General features: G+C 34.8%; 2 protein-coding genes across 4 annotated transcripts in view; both read left to right on the plus strand.

Annotated features, from left to right (window-relative positions):
* The window catches only part of LOC124442322 (dynein axonemal heavy chain 5-like), a 59,395-nt gene extending 44,757 nt beyond the window's left edge, over positions 1-14,638 (plus strand). The window contains 26 exon segments of the mRNA XM_046992816.1: positions 40-325; positions 783-1,025; positions 1,298-1,521; positions 2,253-2,557; positions 2,640-2,748; positions 3,465-3,641; positions 4,379-4,534; positions 5,493-5,530; positions 5,897-6,068; positions 6,531-6,676; positions 6,913-7,098; positions 7,433-7,544; positions 7,746-7,925; positions 8,462-8,598; positions 8,755-8,853; positions 9,065-9,200; positions 9,328-9,609; positions 9,739-9,933; positions 10,326-10,442; positions 10,508-10,619; positions 11,277-11,407; positions 11,533-11,826; positions 12,166-12,279; positions 12,389-12,598; positions 12,971-13,138; positions 13,634-14,638. Of these exon segments, the coding sequence (XP_046848772.1) occupies positions 40-325; positions 783-1,025; positions 1,298-1,521; positions 2,253-2,557; positions 2,640-2,748; positions 3,465-3,641; positions 4,379-4,534; positions 5,493-5,530; positions 5,897-6,068; positions 6,531-6,676; positions 6,913-7,098; positions 7,433-7,544; positions 7,746-7,925; positions 8,462-8,598; positions 8,755-8,853; positions 9,065-9,200; positions 9,328-9,609; positions 9,739-9,933; positions 10,326-10,442; positions 10,508-10,619; positions 11,277-11,407; positions 11,533-11,826; positions 12,166-12,279; positions 12,389-12,598; positions 12,971-13,138; positions 13,634-13,948 (4,644 nt within the window). The 3' untranslated portion in view covers positions 13,949-14,638.
* A 306-nt stretch (positions 14,639-14,944) lies between these two features.
* Positions 14,945-21,909, plus strand: LOC124441130 (acetylcholine receptor subunit alpha-type acr-16-like). 3 transcript variants are annotated; one of them, XM_046991565.1, is made up of 10 exons: positions 14,945-15,086; positions 15,165-15,233; positions 15,853-15,992; positions 16,377-16,421; positions 16,678-16,787; positions 17,505-17,649; positions 18,112-18,367; positions 19,380-19,552; positions 19,997-20,306; positions 21,287-21,909. In XM_046991565.1, exons 2-10 carry the CDS (start codon positions 15,173-15,175, stop codon positions 21,556-21,558), a joined length of 1,512 nt encoding a protein of 503 aa, XP_046847521.1. In that variant the 5' UTR covers positions 14,945-15,086; positions 15,165-15,172; the 3' UTR covers positions 21,559-21,909. The 3 variants fall into 3 exon arrangements, with proteins under 3 accessions (XP_046847521.1, XP_046847522.1, XP_046847523.1); XM_046991566.1 differs by lacking the exon at positions 16,377-16,421 and having other exon boundaries at positions 14,946-15,086; positions 15,853-15,917; XM_046991567.1 differs by lacking the exons at positions 14,945-15,086; positions 15,165-15,233 and adding an exon at positions 15,240-15,380.
* The last annotated feature ends 46 nt before the right edge of the window (positions 21,910-21,955 follow it).

Genomic DNA, 21,955 nt, shown 5'->3' on the forward strand with positions numbered 1-21,955 from the left:
TATTATGGTTGATTTCATGTCGGATTGCATCTTATATAGGTCGTAACTTGGCAAGATCGTTTAGATCGCACATGTTGTGAAAGACTGAAAGCGATACAAAACCCACCAACAATGGTTGGTATGGTGATGTTGATGACAATGGCGCTACTTGGAAGATCTGAATTCTCACCTTACAGCACGACGCCATATTCCTCTACACGTCATGACCGCAGGTCATTTGATGCAGCTGCTGTTGCTGATGACACTTCAAGTTCAGGAGGTCAAAGTAAAAAGAAAACGAGGCTGGAGGCGCCACCAAACCGTGCTCATACCCAGTCCTATACTGGTAAAGATGGCAGCAATCATTAAAAATTTAAGCTAGAAAAATGTTTATAATAGGAGCATGCACATTGGGAACGATTTCTCCATATCATTTCCGTTGTAATATTTCTTTAGATTATGTAGGAGTGTATATCCTTTACCATTTCATAAAAAATTGATTAGTTTTGACAAAGCAATTGTCTGCCGTTACATAAAAAAGGAGAAATCAGTCCACTGGAACATTGTGTAGCTGCAGTATAATGTCTACATTCAACCTTTGAGCATAAATTTTAGCACTTTAGTTAACTTATATTTCAAATTACCAGTGGTTTTTTAATTGGACTAACTTATAAACCTTTCTTATGTTTTACATTTTATTTCACTAGTAGTCATAGTATCAGTGATAGATTGTACTTCGTTTCCTATTGACAAAGTACAGAAAGAATTATTTACTTAAATTGTGATTTTTGTGATATTACAAGGGATCTCAAGTGATGGCAAGATGGATCGTCAGACGTGGAAAGCAATACAAACGATAATTAGTGACTCTCAGAAGTTTGCAGATGCCTTGCATGGCATCAACTGGCGTGAAGGTCTTTCTGATAGCATTGTGAATAGTATTGAACCGTTCTTTGCAAAAAATGAAATGGGAGAACTCGGCAAATCGTTGCAGCCTGTTCCCAGCAGAGGCACCTGCCTTCATGGAAAGAGCTCGCCAATTTCAGGTATACTTGTAACATAGTATTATGTTCATAAGGATAGGATTATTTTAAATAGGTTATTTAGCAGCAATTAGTTGTACATACATTAATTGTCAGTTTAGAGTCCAGTTTACTTTATTTTCTCTATTTGAAATTTATTTGATAGAAACTGCTGTTGCTTAGTAATCGATCAATCTTTTTCGTCAACTATATTAAATAGCTTTCATCTTTCGGTCATATACCTTTGAAAATAATTCTTTCATTTGGAAAATTGTTAACTTTTTTATGTTTCTTAGAGCGACGTCATTCTCATGGTATTACAGTCGTAGCTGCAAGATATTCCTCTGAGGATGCTGTGATTCTTGTTGAGTTTGTGCTCTCATTACTTCATTACACGAAGAAGTACAGGCCTTATCGTAAGGTGCTTGATTATTTACACGAACTTCGTAGAGAACAGGAAGAGAATGAGAAGATTGGAGAGGAAGAGCAGCTTGGCGAACAAGACTTACTAGAAGAAAAGGTGTGTGATATGTTTAAATTGCTTCACATTGTTTCTTCTTCACATAAAGTTTAAACTAAGTATGTGTTTTGGCATTATTGTAGCGGTTGAAATGCTTACGAAGCGAAAATTTTACTTTTTAAATTATAATTTTACTAAACAGAATTATTTTTAAAATAACGATAGATTTTCTAAAGTGGGTTGTGTATGTCTCTTTTCTTCTTATAAGATATCGAAGTTTTTTTGTAAAATGTGCCATTTTGTTCCACCAGTGAAGTCATATTGTACTATCATCTATGACCTGGCTAAGATTCTTTCGTTAAATAGTGTTAATTGTATAATATTCCTGTCTAAGCATATCATCCAAAAGTTTCCCGGAGACTGAAAGATTCTGGTTGTACAGAATGGGAAATTACAAAAAATTAAACATGTTGAGAACGAAACAAAATGTTAATTAATTGTTTTAAGAAATGTTGTGTCAATTTAAGAGTTCCGTCGAATAAAAGTATAACTAAAATCAATATTTTTACGGCACAAGCATTTAAAAAGAAACATTGTTAGTATAGGCATAGTGAGGAAAAGACTACAGAGAACTATGCACTGTCTTTACACAACCTAAAATACAAACTAAGATAACGTGTGTCAGTGGTACAGTTTATTTGTTTATAACAAACCTCAGAGAAATGAACAGTTAGTTACAGTATTTGAGAAAGGAAAGTTAAAGTTTCTTACATTTTTTCTTATTTTCTTAGCCAGCAGAAATTGACACGGAACCTGCATTGACGGAAGAGGATTTACCGAGATTAGTGGAAGAACTAAATCTATTACAAGATGAGTTTGACGAGGCTGTTATGGTTAAATATGATTTGCAAGACAAGGTGAACGCTTGTTCGGAGAGGTTAAAGGTAGCTCAAGAACTTTTACAACGATTAAAAGATTTTGAGGAAGATTCGACGGCCTTTGTCATGGAGTATTCATCGTCTGAGGTGCTTCTTTCAAATTGCGTGTCTGCAGCTGCTTTCTTGACATACTGCGGGCCCATGGGTATTGATCAAAGGTATATATACGTAAACAAGTAAGGTGTTTTCGTTGAAACAACTCTTGCCTTTTATATTGAATATAGTATTATGCATTCACAGGAAGAAAACGATTTGTTATTTCACTGAAGCATGTGCAAAGCATGGTTTGCCAAAAGAGTCAAAGAAATTGTTTCATGACTTGCCGTTGTGTGAATATCTAAACGACAAGGTAATTTGCATTTTATTTAGTTATTGGGGTAGTAACGGTTGTCTGTGTTATTGCAAAACAGGCTATCCAAAAATGATATATCCTTTACACACATAAATGTGTGAATTTTTTTTCCTCTTTATCACCATGACATTTTATTTGGCTTATTGGGAATTAAGAATTGTTCCGTCATGTTCACTCAATTTGATTTCCCAGAGGGGTCACATCACAGCTCTATAACAAATGGTTTGATGTCAATAGGGGATACTTTTTTGTGGACACCCTGCATGTGATAGCTATGTATAACTGTTTTTTGATACAGTCGAACCCTTTATACATCAAATTATGTTTCATGAAAGTTCCCTCTATGTCTGTTTCTTTGAACTTGGTCATTTTAATTTCCCAATTTCATTGGGTTTTTTCATATTTCTTGGCAGCGCTATTCTCTTTTTTTTAAGTTTAAAAATGTTTTATCTCTACATTCCCTTGGGGTAAGAGTTGGCACGGTTTGACGGTCGTAATGTAACATTCTCTTTTATTATTTAATTAAGTATTATAATTTTCTATTTTTGCATTTTTAACAGCTAGAATTTAGCAGGGTTTGCTTGTCGTAGTCGTTCTCTTTTATTCTTAATTTTTATACTGTTCTTTTTATTGTGAATATTAAGATAATAATGTGTTCCAGTTGTATTGTTTATGGTTGATTGGATCGTTAATGGCCTTTCTTTCTTTCGTAGTTTGAATTAAAGCAGCTTCAACTGGCTACTGTTCCTTTTGATCCGATTTCTCTCGATATTATGTGTTTGTTGCGTCAAGAAGAGATAGCAAACGCATGGACTTTGATCTGTGACCCACATCGTGTCGCACAATTTTTAACCACAACAGCTAGTGAAGTGACTATCGTAAAATTCAAGGTAAACAAGTTTTTAAAGTTAATTTTTAAGGTAAGTGATGGGATTATATAGATTACAAGTCAGGCCATGATACTTTTGGCCATGGTGATCTTGACATATTAGTTACGAGAGTGGGAATATATGGTAACAAAGGTGATGGTAACAATGACGACTGTAACAATGAAACTATAGACAGGCGGGGCATTGTATTTCTGGACATGGTAGAACCAGATATAGTAATAAAGAGGATGGTAATACGGGAATGGTATTAAGGGGCATTGTAGTACTAGATATGGTAATAGAGAGTTTAAGCTGGATTCCGATACCATGATATACCAATACCAAAAACATGAAGCGTATACCAAAGTCAGCCTTCACCAAACTAAACAATCAACAACTACTTATAATATTGAAGCTTCTTATTATGTATTGTCATTTGCTTCAGTCATGTTTATCTATATAGCTTTAGTATTCATCTTTACAAATTAACGCTTTAACAATTCCTGTCATGAAAACCGAAAAGAGCGTGTCATTAGGTATCTGTAAGATACTGGTATTGGTATTAGAAGTCCGACTTAAAATCTCCCTATAATATTATAAACGGTTAGAACGGCTTGATATACTGTATATAGCAATGCGGGACATTGTTATGAGAAATGTGTTGCTGCAAGCATGGTTAATATTATATTTGTAGCACCATATGTATGAGAATGGTCGTCAGTCTCACAACATTTGCTTAATGTTTGTTTTTTTTATAGGAGATTCGTAGTCATCTGGAAACGTGTTTAATCGAAGGGACACCGTTGTTGGTAGTTGATGTAAATCTTGCAGAACTAGTTAATGATGACAGATTTTATTATGTCTTAAGGAGTATGCCTACTTTCTTAACGGCCACGAATCCATTTAAGTTATTAGTGAGTATGAATATTGTTATTTACTGCCTTATACATAGTTTATGTGCTTGGTCTCAGTTTAAACTGACTGCTAGGCTAAATTCGAATCTTTGTCCACCTGATGAGGGTTTGATGTAAGCACAACGCAATAAGATGTACCTCCCGACAAATAAGGTTACAAATTCTAAGTGAATGAACACCGGATAATTCAGCGCAGCACTAGTTAGACTTATAGTAATTTGCTAACTGCCACTTGAAGAATGAGGTTTCTCGTGATTTAAGAAAGGACGTTTTTTGAACTCAAAAATACCATATTTCAAAATTAACATTAATTAGCGATACGTAAGTGTCACTTATCATACCGCTACATTAATTTTTGGTTATCGTCATCTTGTAAGGTAGTTTGAATAATGCTCACGTTATTTTATCGAAACACGGGAAAATGCAATTAGCATCTCTGAGATTGACTGGGACTCATTCAATTAGACCTATATAATAACTTACCTTGAGAGAGGGGGGGGGAGACCTTGTGTTGTGTTTATATTTGGGTATTATGGATTGAAAGTAAACACCTTTATGTAGCATTTTGTTATTATTATTCCTAGTCATAACCTAGTGACACATTAGTCAATAACCGTGGGTACAAACATTGATATTCTCTCTCATAACTATTGATTTTTACAAACAATAGTCAATGTGAGTGGTGATGCATATTGGCATTCTCTATTATAATTATTGATTAATTCCCATTGTTTATGCACCATGAGTTGTCCATTGCAATTGGACAGAAATGGACATTAAATAAGTGATGTTTTAGACAATTGTATATTCTTACTATTTTTATTATATCTTCTGTAAAAATTATTGTTTTACTACGACATCATTTATAAATATTTTGAAATAAATAGTATTAGATAGTAAGTTATTGTAGAATATTTTTGTCATGTGAGTTACTGAATTTTTCTGAAATGTTATCTAGGTTGGCGAGCATGAAATTGAATGTCAGCCATCATTCAGGTATTCGTTCTTTTAGAAAGTATGTACTTTGTGTTGTTGTTCAGTTTTAACAGCAACTATACTGTATCATCCCGTACTATCATATACTATCCCCTTTTGTGTTGCTCAATTTTTTGATGAATTTTTTTTTCACTTGGAATAAGATTTTCAAATCGAACTGCAGTGTACAGCACGTATTTTTGATATAAATATAACAGCCCAGAAATATATCAATGACTGTGTTAGAAATTATGTTGGTCTGCCATTTTATACTAGGAATTTGGTTTCCGCTTGGCAAATCTTTCACCACGAACTTCAATCTCATCATATGTATAGACATGTATAACTTGCCATTTGTCAAATGTAGATTTCCATATTTTTATGAAGATTATTCATGTCGACGACATCTTCAGCATATTCTGTACCTCATGAACTGAGTGCATTCGTGAACGTGGTTGAAATGTGCATGTCACGTGATGGCCTTGAAGAGATGTTCCTCGATAGATTCATGGCATTAGAGAAATCTCGAATACAAGATTCCTGGCAGCAGGCTGTTTCGGTAAGCATCGTGGTGTGGGTGACTTCACATAACAAGTACTATCATATTTACTGCTGGATTTTTTTCAATGTTTTATTTTGTATTGTCTTGTGTTGTTACGCAAATAGAACATCTCTCTGGACTTCTTCGTGGCTCCCTCGTTATTTTCCATTCTTCGTTTTTTTAATTGATGATCTTGCTCTATGTGGAATTCTTATAGTTTGTTAAGAGATTTAGAATTTGACTAAAGGATGAAAAATGCTTACAACAAGCGAATCGTTAAGAGACATGAAAAAAATGCTAAAATCGTAAGAAAGCCCTGGAAAACTTTAACCGAACCCTAACGAAAATTGTAACAAGTTTCAGGATTACTCTTATTGGAAAGAAACCACGAGATTCTTTGCTCTCAAAAAAATCTGTTCTCTTGATTAGGACTGAGTGAATATCTGAAAACTTGCTATTTATAATACCACTGTTCTACAGGATTTAGTTCGCTTACTGAAAGGGAAAAAAGATTCGAAGAAAAAATTTCTTGAAGAGTTATTGAAGAACAAGCAATTTATTCATGATCTCGTCACCATGAAGAAGATCTCGTCCATTCGAAGAAATTTTGAAGAAATCATAGAAAGGTAAGCGGCAACACATGATCAATTTTAAACTATTAGCTAAATGTGGAATAAGTCTTTATCTCTTGGTATAATAATGTTTTTACTTTGAATTCACTGATAAGTTGTGATCAGTTTTGTTCTTCATACCCATAGCTTAACTTTCATATCAATTCCAAGATGAGAATTGATCAATTTTTCTTAATATCTATTTTCTTAATTTTCACGTTGATTGTTCTTTTTTGTTACCTTTTATTCAGTATACATAGAGCAGAGCAAACTGAGGCTGCGTTTCTTCACTCACGTGAGGCATATCGACCAATCGCACGCCGTGCTGCCGTATTATTTGACGTCGCGCGTCATATGGGCGAAGTAAACAATAAATACACTTTGTCTTTTGCTCATTTTCTGAAGGTTTTTGACGCTGCTATCCAGCAATCGGAAAGGTGAGTTTTTGGATGCAATCCTCGTGAAACCCATTTTCTAAGCTACTCCGCATAACATGACTTTTTAATTCTATTTTCTTAATGTGAATAGTGATGAAATATATGGGCAAACAGCCCTTAGACTGATTAAGAGAGACAAGGTTGTTTTTTTCCTTTCTAAATTGTACTTTAATGTGTGCCCAGTCGTGTCTGTTTATATTGAAGTGGCTTTAAACTTTTGGCCTGTAATGTAGATGACATTACTTTCATTGTGATTCCTTCATTGTGTTGTATTGTGATATCATTTTATACATTTTTATTCAACTGTTGTGTTCATGAATTTTTATTTTAATAGAACTTCTGTTAAAGCAGTGGCCGAAAGAGTCGGACAAAGTGTATTCTTTTTTGTCGCACAAGGTTTCATGGAAAGAGATCGAATGCTTTTCGCCCTGCTATGTGCAATCGAGGTAATAGAATTCTTGCAACAAACAGAATTTTCGTTTCAGTTCCATCCATTCAGTGTCTTTGATTCAATTTTGGGGGTTTTTGCGTCAATAAAATAATTGGTATTTTTGTGTGCAATACCTTTTATATCCTCACCTCTATATAACAGAAGTCCAATTAACTTCCTTTACCTCGTAAAATGCTTTCATAGTTTCGCGTTTCAGGTTGAAGATTCGTTTGGTCGAGTATCACCTGGTGATCGTGAATTCCTCATCTATCCTGCATATGGATCTGCCGTGAGAAATGCTTTTAATCACAATGAGCTGATTACGTCACACATGAAACTCTCTAATGCCAAGAAGCCTTTTGATTGGATGACGGATGAGCAATATAATGGACTACAGGTTAGCTGGTTTTATTGTGTAATGTGAGTGTAGATTGTTAGCGCAGTTATTTCATGGGTTCCATGTTTTGAATTTTATTTCTCGCTGTTATTTCGGTGGTTTCTTTTTTGTATAGTTATTCGCCCAGTCAATTGGTTTGTTCCATCTTTTGAATAGTTATTTGTATGGTCATGTAAATGGATTTTGTTTTTTGAATAGTTTTGGTGTGGTTATTTGATTGGTTTTCCTCGTTTGAATGGTTATTTTGTTGGTTCCATATTTTCAATAGTTGTTGGTGCAATTATTCGATTTCTTCCATCTTTTGAATAATTGCTTGTTTTATCATTTGATCAATTTTTATCTTAAACATTTATGATTAGTTTTTTGTTCTTTGGCTCTTTTATTTGATTGGTTTCATCTTTTGAATAGTTTTTGGCGACGTCATGTGATTTGTTTCATCTTTTAAATGGTTATTGGCGCGGGCGGTCATTTTATTGGTTTCATCTTTTAAATGGTTGTTGGTGCAAATATGTGACGTGTTTGATTCTTTTAAATAGTTGTTAGCGCAGTCATTTGATTGGTTTCAAGAGTCATTTGAGAAAATGAATAAAGATGGTCGGGAATCGCATTGGCGGCAGATTAGTGAACACGAAACGCCGGAAATAGTCGCTTTACCTGATAACCTGGACGAGAAGTGAGTAATACTGTAAATGTCCTAACTAGTGGTTTTATTCAATAAGATTATTTCTCGTTGTAGTGATTACCTTTTCTCTATCATTTAAAAGTTTATTTGTCGGTGATATAATATTTTCAGTCATCGCTCGTATTCATTCTGTTATTTTTTTACGAGGTTAACTCCAATACAAAGATTTATGATTGTACGAGCCATTCGACCTGATCGTCTTATTCCTATATCCCGCTCTTTCATAATACAAAGCCTGGGAAAAAGGTACTTGTTACAATTTACTATCTTGCTTGCTTACTATGTAAAGCATCAATGGTGAGTTAAGTGTCCAGGTGGCCTGTAGGTAGGTAGGTTCATGAGTATTTAATTGAACAATATATTTGATTAGATAGAATGTTCAAGGTTTTCAGGAAAGTTGCGTGTAGCTGTTTCTATGTACACAATGTTAAAATTTGGAATTGTTGCTGATTTATAGGTATGCATCAGATGTTCCTTTAGATCTCGGCCTTGTTCATCGTCAAAGTGATTGTCGGACTCCAGTGTTGTTGCTGTTTGACGAGGAATCTTTTGTTATCGAATTACTAGTACGAGATATAGCAGGAAAAAAACAGGTAGCGGCACACTACACTACACTACACTACACTACACTACACTACACTACACTACACTACACTACACTACACTACACTACACTACACTACACTACACTACACTACACTACACTACACTACATTACAGATCAACTTATCTGTCGCCCATTTATCAACTGGTAGCTCCAGTGAGGAAAGAAATATCAGGAAAACGTTGCATAAATCAATGATTGACGGTTCGTGGCTTTTGCTACTTAATGGTCATAACATGCCTAGACTTATGGACATGCTCGACTCCCTTGTCATGACAGTAGAAGACAAACAAATCGATAGTAACTTTAGACTATGGGTATCTGCTAAGATTTCAATTTGTCATTTGCCATGTTATCTGTTGCAACAATCGATTAAAGTTTTTATGGATTCTCCTAAGGTAATGTACAATTTTTGTCACGATGAATACCACTAAAATCATTTTTCGTAAACTTTCAATTTCTCTCTATATAGATGTTATTTTATGGGTTTATTTTTCATATGCATTGATTTGTCGTTTCCTCTTCAGAATCTTCGTGATAATCTTGTACGTTCAATGTCTCTGGTTGGCGTTGATACCCTTGCTGTGAGCAGTCGAGCAGAGTGGCCAGCACTTCTTCATAATGTTGCTCTTCTTCATAATGTGATTCGTTTAAGAAATCATTATCTTTTAGTGGGCTGGAACCAGCCAAATATGATCAATCCGGGAGCACTGGAGTTTTGTGTAAGTGTTTTAAAACTATTTATTCGCATGCACAAGAAAAGATGGCGAAGTTGTAAATGGATTTTTAAAGTAAACTAGAGGCTTGAAATGTATTTCAGTACTTCAGGAAAGAGCATTCAACGTTCGATGAAACATGTAGTTAAGTTAAAAAATAAGAAAGTGTGGAAAACACATTCATATAAAGTTGACGATATTTGGTTATTTTATAGTAAGTATGAAAAGTCATTGTGACATTGTGTTTGAGTTTCAAAAGTTGACCTACGTCCTGTGGCTACTTTCTATGTATTTTGAGGAGATTACCATTGTAGTTTGCAAATGCGTGTTTCTGCTTTGCCGGAGGCTCCCTTTTTTTCATATCGATTTCGAAAAGTGCATTTATCATTTGTATTCAGGAGGCAGTGAACGTCGCAGTGAAGGAATTCTCGGAATACAACATGAATGAACGAACTAGCCCACCGACCTCTGGAAAACAAATACAGTGGGCTTTGTTGAGATGTGTATTGTCGGAGGTATCATCTCATTTGAATCTTATTTTTTATTTGAAGCTTGTCACCTTTTTTAATTTTACTCTTAGACGGTCTATGGAAATTGTATTTTCGATGAATTTGACCAACATTCTTTAAATGCATTGATTGATTTCTGGATCAGTCCCGCTGCGGTGAAAAAGGAATTTGAGGCATCCAAATGTATGGAACTGTTTTATTGTGTATGGTGATGATTATATAAGTAACCTTGCTTAGGATTAGTAAACTAAAGAAACTTGACAAACAAACTCACATACCATTGCCTTTGTATGCACATTAAATAAGAAAACAATTAATTCTAGCTGTTCGTGGTCCACTTTTTCATTTATATGTTTGAAACTTGATAAATCTGGGTTAGAGAATCAAATCATTGTTTTTGTGTAACAAGTTAACGTGCATTTTAAACTAAAAGAACATTACCTAAGAACCAAATGTGTATTGAAGGTATTTCATACCGTCTACCCATTAGTGATGTAGCCAGCCTGGAAGTTTAGCCGTGCTATATAAATATTTAGGTGCATGCTCACTTTCTGTAAAATATGAAATTTCTAAATTCTAAACAAATAAACATTGCTAATGATGTGGAATTCATAAAGCAATACAAAATTCACCATAGCTACGTCACTTTTACTCATTCATAGACTACATTGGATCTATTCTCTACATATCATAATACTCTGAACGTCATTGCAAATTCGACAATGAACTGGGCAATCAATTTGCTGATATTCGAGGAAGTCTGCATTATTTTTTATGAAATGGCATGTAACCAATAAGAGGCTCAATAAATAAAATGAACTAATATCTGTTTCGATTTAGTGAAGTACAGACTGCCGTCTTTGTTGTTCTCGGGTAATGTCCGTCTACAGTCGTTGATTCAATCACTGGAATCTTTACCTCGTAATACAATGGACGTACCTGAAGCATGTGGATTACATTCTTCATCAGAAGTAAGCGTTTTAAGTCGCTATTATTTCTATGGTCGTACTTGCCGCACTGATCCTGACTCTCCCTAATCCTAAATGAACTTTCTTTACTTAACTAAGTTTAGCTTTCAGTTTTCTTTTTTTCCCAGACAATCGTATCGGATGATCAGTATGTTTTCACTCGTATGAACTTCATATACGATCGAATGGCAGCCACTAGGACGCTTACCCACGCCTGTGTAGAGTCGGACTTTTACACGCCCAACAAGGGTATTGTTGTGGTCAGTGGCCAATCTCATTTGCCTGGTGCAAGCGTCATTGGCATCCAAATGGCTGGTGTGTTTGCTAGCGCAAGTCTATGGGCCTTGCGTCTGAGAAAAGATGTGGACATTTTCGATATATGCTCTACAGCCCTTAGTAAAACTCCGAAGCCGTGGAGTAAGGTAATTTGCTGGCTTGGTTTGCAGTATTTTGTTAGATTTAGATATTATCTTGAGGGAGTGTGGGCATGAACATAGAACTCATACCTCCCTCCTCCCCATTTTTCCATGTGCAAACCATATATTGTGCAAAATTCAGCGTCTCACCTTTAGAGTATGTCCTCATGTTATTCTGCCCTCCCCCGACTCACTTTTGAGAAATGTCCACAGTCCCTGTAGTTATCGTAATATAACTTTCAATAAACTTTATCTTGGCCAATATAAGGTTTTGATGAAAACATCACAGCACTGCTCGAAATTATTTTGAAGAAATGTATTCTAAATGCATATGTATAATTTAAGGACTCCATCAACGAGAGGCTCAAAAAGGGTGGTGTCACATCATTCGTTCTGTTCGTACTCTCTGAAGTTGAACAGATGCAGAAGTTGGTTCATACCATCAGAGAAGATCTTCAGGTTAGTTCAGAATCATGACGAATTCTGTTTCCGTTCTGCTGCTAAAACCCTCTTAATAACCCATTCCTGTCTTTATTCATTTTGCTTTTACCTTAACGTTGCGTGTTAGATTATCAAATCAGCAATTAGTGATGGCATTCAAGGTGACGTCGTACCCTTAGATGTTATTGAGGTTGCAGCTTCTTTGTACAACCAACGCATACCCTCACGATGGCTTAAGATGGCTGGAAGATCGTCACCTCCCAGTTCATGGAGTTTGGTCGCCTGGCTGATAGATTTACAGAACAGACATGCACATATAGAACGTGTTGTGACTCAGGTGTGTTGAGACATCAACTGTTGTTATCATTATATACTGAGAGCGGTTGATTTTTTTGTGATTATGGAATCTAGCAGCATTTTATATTATAGGTACTAAAAAACTGTTTGTTCGTTTGTTCATTCATCATTAGCTACACTGTACACACGTTATCTTAGTTTATATTTTATGTTGTGTAAAGACTGTTCTCGTTCTCTGTTGTTCATTCATTACTACCTACACTTATATACATTATCTTAGTTCATATTTTATGTTGCGTAAAAAGTGCTCTCTTTCTCTGTTGTTCATTCATTACTACCTATACTGACCCATGTTATCTTAGTTTATATTTCAATTCGTGTAAATACTTGATTGTGTTTTAATTTATGTCAGGGACGTGATCGACTCCCAGCTTATTGGCTTGGTGCCTTCTTCAATCCAAAACGACTGCTGGATATTGTTAAGCAAGAGTCTATTCGAAACTTTGAAAATACAGGTCGATCAGCAGTTACGGAGTTGTTCGTTATGCACACGGACATCACAGGCCGAGATAAAGATCACGTAAGTACGATCCACGTGACCTAATTTTGTCGATTGATGATTGTCTCACATCGATTAACTGTGGATGGTCATGATATCAGTTTCAAAGGCCTATGAAAATGTTTCGACTATAATAATGATAATAATCTGTACTTCAACACGCAGGATAAATCACTATCACTAATTGCAACTGTTTGCTTTAGTGTTTCCTGTAAAACTGGCAATAGCAAAAAGCTAATGTAGTATATACTAGCACGCATTTTTTTGTTTTGCTGATATAAATTTTGTTATTTGTTTTTTGACAATGATGTTGTAGTGACTATTGTTGTGTACCTTAAATTCATACTAACACGTGATTCCAAAGATAAGGTTCTAAGTAGGCCTGTTTCACAACTACAGTAATAATAACATGACAATATTGTTGACCGAGTCTTTGTTTTGAAGTAAAATATTTAGAATTTAAATGTGTTTGTAATGTTCATTTATAAATGTTACCCTTGTCTTTATTTTTGTTAGCTTCGTGAGCCACCGCTTGAAGGGATTTTTGTCTACGGTTTGTACATTTGGGGCTGTGCATGGGAGAAAACTACTGGAGATCTCATCGATACGCCCCCTAAAGTAGGACTAACACCCCTACCTGTCGTCCATTTTACGGCAATACCTCAGTCAGAGAAGCTATCCTTCAATGATCCTCACAAAGCAGCTGTCTCTTACGCCTGTCCATGTTATCCATCTCGGATCTGTCCACGAGAACCCATAGTCACTTTAGATATTGATAACAAGGATGTTCCAAGTAGCCGTTGGCCCTTACGAGGATTATGTGCTACCTGAGACCCTTTTGATACGCAGTTGTGCACTTGATGTTGTTTTAATGTTTTCATCATTCCACGAATTTTTTTAAAACGTCATGACGAGACATTGTTTTGCATTGTCTCTTTTGTCTGAAGGACAAACTTTTTTAGATGTATAATATTGTATCTTATGTACATTTTAGTGTATTGATTGCATTATCTGTTCATATAAGGTTAGAAAACTTGTTAACGTCGTTATGAAAGTTATAAACATTGTGATGTTGGTGTTCTATTTTAGAGCTGATCTCAAGATGAAACTGGTATTGCATTGATGAACGCACCACGTTTCTCAAGCTTTTGTTTACATTTCTGCGAAATAGTTATAGGACACAATACCGTGTTCTGCCTAGCAATTTGCTTTAGGCCTTTCGATTGCCGTGTATTATGAGCATTGTCAACTAATATTGGAGATGTGAAGTGATATAGAAACATGAAGCATTTTTGTGTTTGATATGAAGGAATCGATCGTCCTCCGTTGGTTGACATGGGTAAAATAACTTGTCAACGTCCAACTGTGTTTAATTTATTGATTACAATTAAAGGAAGATGAATGTTTTGCTGTTTACTGTCGATTTAAGAAGTGATGAAGAGAAAAGTTATCCATCATATTACCACAAATGGAAATGATATGATTCTTCTCTTATTGAATAAAGTTTATTTGTGAAATGTAGTAATTGTTATGCCATTTATATATAATTGATTAGTTGGACCTCCCAATATTTTCTATACTACAATAGAATGGAGAAACAAGTAAGGTGTGTGACCGAATGGCTAAACTTTTGTTCACACCGCTCGGTACAGCTCCCTCAGCTGTATCATGCTGCCTATATATCTATAACGTTGATGTAATAGGAAACTTTTGATTTTTCTCATTATGTTTCTTTTATTTTTTGTTTTCGTTTTATTTCGAAATGTTCGCACACATTCACGACTAGCTCGGCCTTTGTCTAATCGAAGACCCGCTGTGATAATTTGCATTGAAATGTATTTTTGTCGTTATATGGTATTTGACACATTAGCCAGATCTGTTTAACAAGACGTCGTCGATTTGTTGACACTAGGCTCTGCTCAAACCCATTGGCAAAGTGTTGATGACGATGATTTCGTGTTTATAAGTGGTATGTTTTCTTCAATACTTTCTTAAACACTTTTATTACATTCAGTGCTTGTAACAAATATTTCCTTCTACCTTGCAGAAAAACACATGGCTAAGGTGTATTTCAATGGGCTCTTTATGATTATTGCTTCACTATGGAGTGTGCAGGGTAAAGAGATATCGTAGAGTACTTTATCTACAATACTTTTATTCTGACGAGCTGAATAGCTGTTGTTTATTGCTGACTCGGACAAATATGTAGCTTACTATTTTTGTCCTTGTGCAAGGAAAATTTAATTGTCTTGCTTGATAAAAGGTTTGAAAGCTGGTCATAACATTAGTATAGTATATTCTACTAATGAACTTGTGGAGTACATTCCACTAGTTCATTTTATATGAATAATTGCTGTAGCTACTTATACTAATATAACGCAATTATGTAAAATCAAATACTGTTTGTTGTAGCTACATCGTGTGTCCGTTTTCTGTAATTTCCCATGTGATGAAAAAATTTTCCCAATTTTTTCCACATTTCCAATGTCGAACAATATATACAATTTGAGGATTCACATTATGATGATTCTGCGATGATGGCTTTGGAACAAACAATACAAACTACGTGAATTTGAAACAATCCCATTTTCTCACGTTTTTCATGCACGTCAGTCGAAACGTGTACATAAAATATTCTATTTGTTTTCATAATGTGTTTGGTCCAACAGCAACTATGTTTTGTTTTTTTTTTTGGTCATTTTTGTATTATTCACGTTGGTTTGTTTTTGCTGTAGCGGAAAACGTGTACGAGGCACAACGACGTCTGGAAACGGTCCTTTTTGAGAACTATTATAAGAAAGTAAGACCAGTTGTTCATCATAGCGACAATGTTACGGTAACTGTTGGATTATCGTTGAGTAGAATTCAAGACATGGTAAGTTTTATCGCTAAGAATGTAATTGAATTTTTTTGGGGATTGCGTATACATAATTTTAAACTTTCCTCATGAGAGACAAGTATGGGTTGATATCGTTCAAAAATCTGGAACATAGATGATTGGTGTAGTTTTGTTTCACTGGGTGTTTTATGTCGATTTATTTTTGTTGTTTATGAATAGTTTTGTTTGCTTACACTTTTACAATTTGTCTTGGGTATTAAATTTAAGCGAGATAATACATGATAGGTTGGGATCATCAAGGTTTCTGGTCTTTCTTTATAAATACTTTCGGTTTTGACAGAGGATACCCAGGGATGATCAATGGTCAATTAAGTATGAGCTGGTATAGCAGATTTTTACATGCACATTTGTTATTTTTAGAATGATAAGATCGAAGTTCTAACTCTTAATGTATGGCTTCGACAGGTAAGAACTATTGCAACAAAGCAACTTATATTGCTACAATGTAAATATTTTGTGTTCGATCACTGGAGAAAAAAGAAATGGAATTAATTTTTAAAAAGAATAGTAATTTGTAATAAAATATTGTATTGTAGGTGTAAGAATTTAGGCTGGTTTTTTCAATGCTGCTCTTGTGTTGAACTAGCATTGGAATGGCTACCCTCATTTATGGAATAGCCCTGTCTATATGCTGTATTGCACTACTCTTGTAATTTACTAGGTTTGGAATGATCATCGTCTGACTTGGAATAGCTCTGACTATGCTGGCATAAAACAACTACACGTCGATTCGAAGAAGATATGGGTTCCTGACCTTAAAGTTTATAACGAGTATGTGTATTTACTGCTGTGAAATGTGAAGATGAGGTCTGTGCAGTAAAATATCGGACTGAGGTCTTATTTCTGAATTAATAATTGTGCATAGATAACCGACTTCAGTTATTTCATTGTACAGCGCAGGATATGGGAGGATGTAGACTGTTTATTGTGTACATGCATGTTATAAAGTTTTAGAAACCATGTAGCAGTGTAAATGGGAAACTTGCCATAAATGGAAAAAACTTGTTATATGCTAGAGGACAAAATAATATGGATTAGATTTTAGTTAGCAAACTGGGAACGGGTTTTTTTTTGTAATATCCTATTGTTGAATTGGCAATAAGCAAGAGAAGTGGATTGATAAAATATAGCGAGTTTCATAGATATTTTTTTTAAAAAATGGATAACTTACTCCAAAAAACATAATGTTATTAATATCTCCATCCGTTCTTAACAGCAACATGTCAGTTGGTTTTCTATCACATTGCTTGTCTGTTAAAGATTTCCTTAGGCATGTTATGTTCTAAATGTTCTATGTAAAAGACAGGAGTTTACAAAATAGAATGGATAACATTTCTTCTCGATCTCGAGGACATGTAGAACTTATTAAAAGGTGGTTTTCACAGCTCTAAGAATGTAAAGAAAAAATTAATGACTCTTTTTATGCACATTGTATCTTTCTCTGTTTTGTCGCATTTGTGTCGAATAACATTATCGTTCTTTCTATAGAGTTAGTTCACAAAAAAACAGTGGACTTGATCTGCTACATACAAAAGCTATCGTATATTTTAATGGTTCTATAAAATGGCTGTCTCCGTCTGTCAAGAAATTGTCTTGTAATGTCGATATGAAATTTTTCCCATATGACACGCAGGTAAGTTTTTGTACGTGTTTGTAGTTCTTGGTTTGGTAAGACATGTTAATATGTCATGGTTGGGAAATGTTGGTTTAAAGGAACGCATGGGCAGTTAGCTAAGTTTTAAAAGTACAGTATATTTTAAACTGACTTATGCATAAGTAAGTAAGTAATTAAGATTTAGCATCAGATTACTCTTAATAAAGATTACAGTGCAGAGTATATAAGGACTCTAGTCTTGACATGAGATCACTAGTGATGATGATACTAGATTTTAGTATATAAATACTTACGATTAAACATGAGACCATTCCTGATAAAGACACCAAAGTGAAGTGTAGAAGAACTCGAGTTTTGACAATAGATGACTCCTGATCAAGATACTAGACTATAGTATATGTATACTTACGTTTCAACATCAGATCACTCCTGAATGTCTATGTTAATGATTGCTTTAATAAGTTTGACATGTTGTTCTAGAGATGTTATCTGAAGATTGGATCGTGGACTTACGACGGTTTTGCATTGGATTTAAAACGCGAGCACTTGGAAATGGACGTTTCAAAATCTCTTTCGAATCATGAATGGAAATTGATTGGTACAAACGTAGAAAGAAATGTTAGAAAATACGTTTGTTGTGTTGCACCTTACCCCGATATCACTTACATCCTTACGATAAAGAGACGCGAAAGTAGTTATTGGTTTAACTTTGTATTTCCTGGCATGTTTCTGACAGGTATGTCTCTTCTTTTTTTGTTTCTGTTGTGCATAGCGTCATATATTGATGTTAATAGTTTACACATGTTTTATTTTAGGTAGTATAAAGACTGTTCTCATTTTGTCTTCTTCATTCATCACTGCTTACACGGACACACGTTATCTCAATTTATATTTTAGACAGTGTAAAGACTGTTTTTATTCTCTGTTGTACATTCATCACTACCTACACTTACACACCTTATGTAAATTTATATTTTAGGTAGAGTAAAGATTGTATTCGTTCTCTGTTCTTCATTCATCACTAGCAACACTGAAACGTGTTATCTCAATTTATATTTTAGATAGTGTAAAGACTGTTTTTATTCTCTGTTGTTCATTCATCATTACCTACAATTACACACCTTATGTAAATTTATATTTTAGGTAGAATAAAGATTGTATTCGTTCTCTGTTCTTCATTCATCACTAGCAACACTGAAACATGTTATCTCAATTTATATTTTAGATAGTGTAAAGACTGTTTTTATTCTCTGTTGTACATTCATCACTACCTACACTTACACACCTTATGTAAATTTATATTTTAGGTAGAGTAAAGATTGTATTCGTTCTCTGTTCTTCATTCATCACTAGCAACACTGAAACATGTTATCTCAATTTATATTTTAGATAGTGTAAAGACTGTTTTTATTCTCTGTTGTTCATTCATCACTACATAAAGTTACACACGTTATCTTAGTTTATATTTTAGGTAGTGTAAAGAGAGTTTTCGTTCTCTGTTGCTTATTCAGTACTACCTAAAGAGACACACGTTGTTTTAGTTTATATTTTAGGTAGCATAAAGACTGTTCTCGTTGTTTGTTGCTCATTCATCACTACCTACATTGACACACGTTTTCATTTGACATACTGTTCTCGTAGTCTGTTATTCATTCATCTTTTCATACCTCTGTGTATTTTATTTATGCTCGTTGCTTTTTTTAGTTTGCGATACAATAATAATATGATTACATTGCATTCTGTTTTAGTGTTAACAATGATGAGCTACGTCACAGCTGCCACCGACACTGGCGAAAGAATTAGTTTAGTTCTTACGTCACTCGTATCCATGTTTTTTTTCCTGAAGTTAGTGAGTGATCGAACACCTGCCTCTGACACAATACCATTGCTGAGTATCTACTTTGTTGTTTTGATTTTTGAGGTAGGAAACATGGGCATCAACGGTTAATTTTCAAACTTCTTTGAAATTTTTACCATTTAATTGAGAATTTTGTTTGTTTAAAAATTGCACTGGCATTAAATTATGTTTTTTAAATTTCATATGTTTTGCATTGTGAAAACACCTAGTGGACGAGAGATGCATGAAATCAGTGGCATTTAGCTTGCAAGTTTGGTCATGTCATATATAAATATTTCTATGTTCACTCCATTGGAAATCAATGTATTTCTGAAGTAATGAATAGAGCTAATGATTTGAAATTTGCATAGCATGACGCAAGTCGTTGGCTGGTTGCACCACAAATCGAAATAATTCACTTCTCTGATAATGTTTTTCAACTGGTCTTTAAAGATTCTGACGTGACTTAAAACAGCACGTTAAACACATCGTTAGTTTTATTAAAACAATTGTTACATGAATGTTTAGATTGGCTTGATTCTATATTCTGTTTGCGTGTCGTTGAATGCTTACCACAAGCACCCGGCCATGGGAGATATGCCCAACTATTTAAGAAATTTCGTGTTGAATGCACTTGGAAACGTGTGGGGCTTTGACGGCGAACGAAAACGCATTATGAGGAGATTTGGACTCCTTAATAACACGTCAAAGATGAAGATTAGAGTTGTAAAGGAGTTGGAATGCATGAAAAATGGCTTATCTTACTCTGATGAAGAATCCAAAGAAGATTTAATTTCTGTTGAAAGTAGAAAATGTTCACACTCTCTGGAAAACAATGGTAAGGAAGACATTCGAGACGTTACCGGTATAGAGAGAGATGAAAGATTTTGTTGAGAGTAAAATTAACACGGTTAACATTGAAGCTTATCGGTTAAGTCTTCGTTGCATCGTGATATACAGGTTATCTTTTAAACAAATGTTACTGTAGTTTTACATGGTGATGTTTCATATTCAGGCTGGACTATGTTGGTGTAGTTGATATGGATATGTTTAGGATAAACTATTTTAGTATCGTTTCACGTGGTGATGTTTAAAATAGACTATCTTAATGTGTAGTTTTAAATGGTAATGTCTAGGTTATAGTATGAAGTTTACATTAATGATGAATTCTCAAAAGATTTTTCAACATATAATAAACTATAATCTGTGACTTATGGTGATTTGAGAAGGTTTGATGTTTTACTTCGGAATATACAACGATATTTTTAAAATTGCTTGTCTTATTGTCAGTTTGTATTTCGTAACTTACGCCGCAAATATTGCAAGTCACTTCATGTTTTGTTATGGAAGACTTCCATGTATTTGGTTTATAGTATAGTAATAAGTGGCTGGATGGTTAATTGCGTGAGTTGCAAGCCAGACGGCGCGGGTTCAATCCCGGCTCGTGGCACATCTGGCAATGTGTCTGTAAACCTAGCCCGGGTTGACCAAAGCCATGTGAGGGAAATTTGGTAGAGGAAACTATGTCCTCGGATGGACTGTATCTGCATCTGCAATGTTGCAGCCTTGTCACAAATGTGTCACGCTGATATCAGCGTTGTAGTTGCGTGAAAGGTACGAGTGATTGTAGTCTGGTCAGCTGCCTTCACTATAATTTAAGTAACCAGGATGTTCCACTTCGTGGAATCCTCATATGTCGAAATCGACGGAGTCCATTATTATTATTAGTAATAAGTGAAGAGCAATGTTATGGAAAGTAAAGGTTACTTCAATGTATGTTTTTAAAGGTGTAAGTATGACTTGTTTTTTCCATTTCAGGGGATTGTTCGTCGCAGAAAGGGGGTTGGGAAAGGAAAGGTATGGATAAGGTACGCTCGTGTACTTGTAGGAGCTGGATCGAACATATGATAAAGAGGAACAATCGATTATTGCATGCGGTGCGAGAACTTGTGTTCTATACCTGTGAGAGGAATAAGAACTCGTCAGAAGAGGAAACCTGGCTAATTGCGGTGACTATTTTGGATAGAGTATTTCTTGTCGTTTTTACTTTATCTTTCATTGTGTTGTCACTTATAAATTTTTTGTGGTAAAAATTTAAGGGCTAGCACTCTGAGCCTTTATAATGCTTTAGGGGCTCTATGTGAACACTGAACAAACTGTATTTTATAAAATGGGAAGATGAGGTTCTGTACAGATCTCGTCAATCTGTTTCTTGCAGACATTTTACAAGGAATTAGCAGCTTTAAGACAGACTATAAAAGCAATTAAGGGCGCAAAAGAAAGAAGACGAGCAATCTGCTTGATGGATAAACGACGCGATTAAGGCAGAATGCTAAAGCGAATGTTAAGATATCTAATAGAAAAAATTTTCCTCAACTTATATAAGAGTATAAATGAAGTTAAAAACTTCTGTTAATAAAAAATGAAATATTCTATAAGAATAAGTTAGTATATTAGTTCGGCCATATTAATTTTTCCTTTTTCCAA

Source organism: Xenia sp. Carnegie-2017, unplaced genomic scaffold, assembly GCF_021976095.1.
Source record: "Xenia sp. Carnegie-2017 unplaced genomic scaffold, XeniaSp_v1 HiC_scaffold_20, whole genome shotgun sequence".
NCBI classification, from domain to species: domain Eukaryota; kingdom Metazoa; phylum Cnidaria; class Anthozoa; order Malacalcyonacea; family Xeniidae; genus Xenia; species Xenia sp. Carnegie-2017.

What these genes read in the sequence shown, in the direction of transcription:
- LOC124441130 (XM_046991565.1), top strand. Translation starts at nt 15,173, where the DNA reads ATGGCTAAGGTGTATTTCAATGGGCTCTTTATGATTATTGCTTCACTA. An exon ending in TTTTCCCATATGACACGCAG is followed by an intron (nt 17,650 to 18,111) that starts GTAAGTTTTTGT and finishes ATGTTGTTCTAG; the next exon opens with AGATGTTATCTGAAGATTGG. An exon ending in ACACTCTCTGGAAAACAATG is followed by an intron (nt 20,307 to 21,286) that starts GTAAGGAAGACA and finishes TTTCCATTTCAG; the next exon opens with GGGATTGTTCGTCGCAGAAA.